A 3,017-nucleotide genomic window follows, 5' to 3' on the forward strand; every position below is an offset into this window, starting at 1 on the left:
GTTTGTGTCACCAACCGGGACTAAAGGGGGTCCTTTACTCCCGGTTAAAAGACCCGGGACTAAAGACCCCCCCCTTTTGTCCCGGTTGGTTTATCCCGGATGGATATCCGAGAGATATGCACCCTACCAACCGGGACTAAAGGTCAATTCTCTACCAGTGTTACCAGACCCCAGTGGCAAATCCATGGAGGGGAGAGCAAGGCAAGCATGATGAAGAGCTAGGAGGTGAAGAAGGCACGAGAAAGGTAAAGTGTGTGTGGAGGATTTTGCGTGGAGGGAAAGAAGCCACGTCACTGACAAGAGAAATAACCAGATGGTATTAAGATATAGACGAATGGATAAGAGGCTCACGTGAGAGATAACCAGATGCTATTTTTTTTCTAATCCATCGGAGACCGCTTAATAGCATTACCGAATTAAAAATATACCTTCATAACACGATATTGTCCCTAGTTATTTATATTTATTTATCCATTCCCTTTGGACAAACACGACATGCACCTTTCGAATTATGAGGGTCACCAAACATGCTTACTGGTCGATCAAGTTTGCACGGGAACCACTTTATATGGTGACGCCACTAGGTGAAGCTGGTTCTTTCTTCTTGCCGTTGCGCCAACCAACATGTCCATGTCAATCTCATGCATACCACTTGGGAGACTCCAGTCAACGTAGTAGAGCAGGCGTGCAATAATGAGCTCTAGGGAAACCAGCCCAAAGGTATCACCAGGGCATCTTCTTCTACCCATCCCAAATGGCAAGTACTCGATCCGGGAGCCTTTGTAATCGATCGTGCCATCCTCAAATCTCTCCGGCTTGAACTTCTCTGCATCATGCCAATACTCGGGATTTCTTGCCATAGCCCACGTATTGACCATGACCCTGGTGCCCTCCTTGACTTCGAACCCACCAATATCGCACGTTTCCCGACAGAGATGGGGGATCATCAGTGGCAGCACTGGGTTTAGCCTCATGCTTTCCTTGATCACCATCCTAGTGTAGTGTAGCTCGTCCATCATGCCTTCATGGTCTTGTGGGTTCTTGTTGTCGAATACTTGTCTCACCTCAGCCTGTGCCTTGATCATTACCTCTGGGTTCCTCATGAGTTCGGACATGACCCACTCCGCAGCTGATGACGTTGTCTCCGTCCCACCAGTGAACATATCCTACACGGAATCGACTAAATGATCAAGACTGAAATAAAAGGGTACAACAGCTAGTATGATTCACCACAAAATTATTACCATAATAATTGCCTTGATGTTTGTTGTGCCCATGGGGAATTCAAGCTCCTCCTCGTCCCTGATCCGAAGGAGGACGCTCACAAGGGAATCACCTCGCAGTGCCTCACATTGAGTTATGATCTTGTCAAAGACGGCGTCCAGCTGACGGTGTGCTCGCCACATCCTACGCCTCCGTCCAGAGATGACGTCAATGAACCTCAGCGATGGGAAGAGGTCACCGATGGTGAAGCCCCCACTGAACTGCATTCCCACATCAAGCCCCGACAGGAACTGCTCGCGGAGTTCGCTGCTGCAGACATGGCCGAATGCCGCCTTTGCAGTCATCATGTTGGAGCAGGACAAGAGCAGACTTCCGAGATTGACTGGCTTGCCACCTTGGCCAGCGGCTTGGATACTTCTAATGAGGGACAAAGTCTCGTTATCCCTGACGGGTGCGAGCTGCCGCACCATCTTTGCACTGAGGAGCTCTACAGTGCAGAGCTTGCGCAGTGTCCGCCAATATGCACCGTATGGCGAAAAGCCGATATCGAGGTTCCCATAGCAGAAGATCTCCGAGGCAACAATGCTTGGCCGCGATGCGAAGATGATATCCTTTTCCCGGAGCACCTCCTGCGCGGCTGCCGGTGAGGATATCACGACGGTGTCGATCTGGCCCATCCGGAGGAACATCACAGGACCATACTTCTTGGCAAGGTCGCGTAGAGCGACCTGCGGAAGCGACTTCAGGAAGTGGTGGAGGCTTCCGATCAAGGGGACGTTCCACGGGCCAGGTGGCCGCCTCTTCTTGGAGCTTGGCGTTCGTTTCCGGCTGAGCAAGGTCACAAGAATCGGCAGGGAGAGGAGGGAGAGGAAGATAAGCGTTGCTGCACTTAGCTCCATGACGATGGCTTGTTTAATTTTACTTTGCAGTTTTGCTTGAGAACCAGCAGCAGCAGTTCATGGCCTTTTATAAGCCCTTGTCGTGCCAACTATCGGACATGCTCCTCACCTGTATAAACTTAAACCATGATAGTATTACTTAAGAAACTTCCATATTACATCCATATCATATGGCCAATTTTTCCAAGCACGTGATACGACCGGTTTAGGACGTGTTACGTCGACACCATACTTGCGGCGTGGGAACCAATGGAAAAAGCTGACTGCAATAGCTTTATAACCAACCAAGCACAACTACCGTCCGTTTTGTAGGGTCACCACAAGTTTGGTGATGTGATGAGTCATCGCTGGGAAGCACCAACACACTCTTTTTCTTTTGTAGACCAAAATGTTGTGCGCAAATTGCGGATACGACACGGAAGTTGATAGCTTTTTCTAACCTAAATAGATATCATATGGTGAATTTTTCCAAGCACGTGATATGGCAGGTTACATTAGACCAAATGTCGCGCACAAAATTTTAATATGGCATGGACGTTGCTAATCTAACCGAAATCCATTTCAGATGCGAGCTATGAAGTTCTCGCGCGCGAAGTTACATGCTTCCCCATCCCAAAAAAAACAAGTCAATCTAAGATTTAAACTTTATCCAAAAATAAATCATTATACTTAATTTGGCATATCTGCATATGCATGTGGGCATCCAGCCATTAATTAGCGCTAAATATAGCTAATAAGAAGGGACAATCAAGGTTATTTTACCACCTTGTTAATCTATCCTAAAATTCCTAGGATGATTTGTTTTTTTTGTATGGAGCGAGTATTTCGGATCAGTGCATGGTGGACGCGATGTAAGAAACATGATCCCATTAGGCTATAGTTTGTGATTTTGGT

General features: G+C 47.7%; 1 protein-coding gene across 1 annotated transcript; it reads right to left on the reverse strand.

Moving 5' to 3' along the window:
* Positions 1-294: 294 nt before the first annotated feature.
* LOC101776139 (cytochrome P450 99A2) lies at positions 295-2,150 on the reverse strand. Its single transcript, XM_004956264.3, has 2 exons — positions 1,245-2,150; positions 295-1,166 (listed from the first exon to the last, which is right to left on the reverse strand). The coding sequence occupies exons 1-2, from the start codon at positions 2,121-2,123 to the stop codon at positions 543-545; spliced, it is 1,503 nt and encodes a 500-aa protein (XP_004956321.1). The 5' UTR covers positions 2,124-2,150; the 3' UTR covers positions 295-542.
* Between the last annotated feature and the right edge of the window lie 867 nt (positions 2,151-3,017).

The sequence above is a fragment of the Setaria italica genome, chromosome II, assembly GCF_000263155.2.
Source record: "Setaria italica strain Yugu1 chromosome II, Setaria_italica_v2.0, whole genome shotgun sequence".
Taxonomy (NCBI): Eukaryota; Viridiplantae; Streptophyta; class Magnoliopsida; order Poales; family Poaceae; genus Setaria; species Setaria italica.

What these genes read in the sequence shown, in the direction of transcription:
- LOC101776139 (XM_004956264.3), bottom strand. Translation starts at nt 2,123, where the DNA reads ATGGAGCTAAGTGCAGCAACGCTTATCTTCCTCTCCCTCCTCTCCCTG. An exon ending in ACATCAAGGCAATTATTATG is followed by an intron (nt 1,167 to 1,244) that starts GTAATAATTTTG and finishes GATTCCGTGTAG; the next exon opens with GATATGTTCACTGGTGGGAC.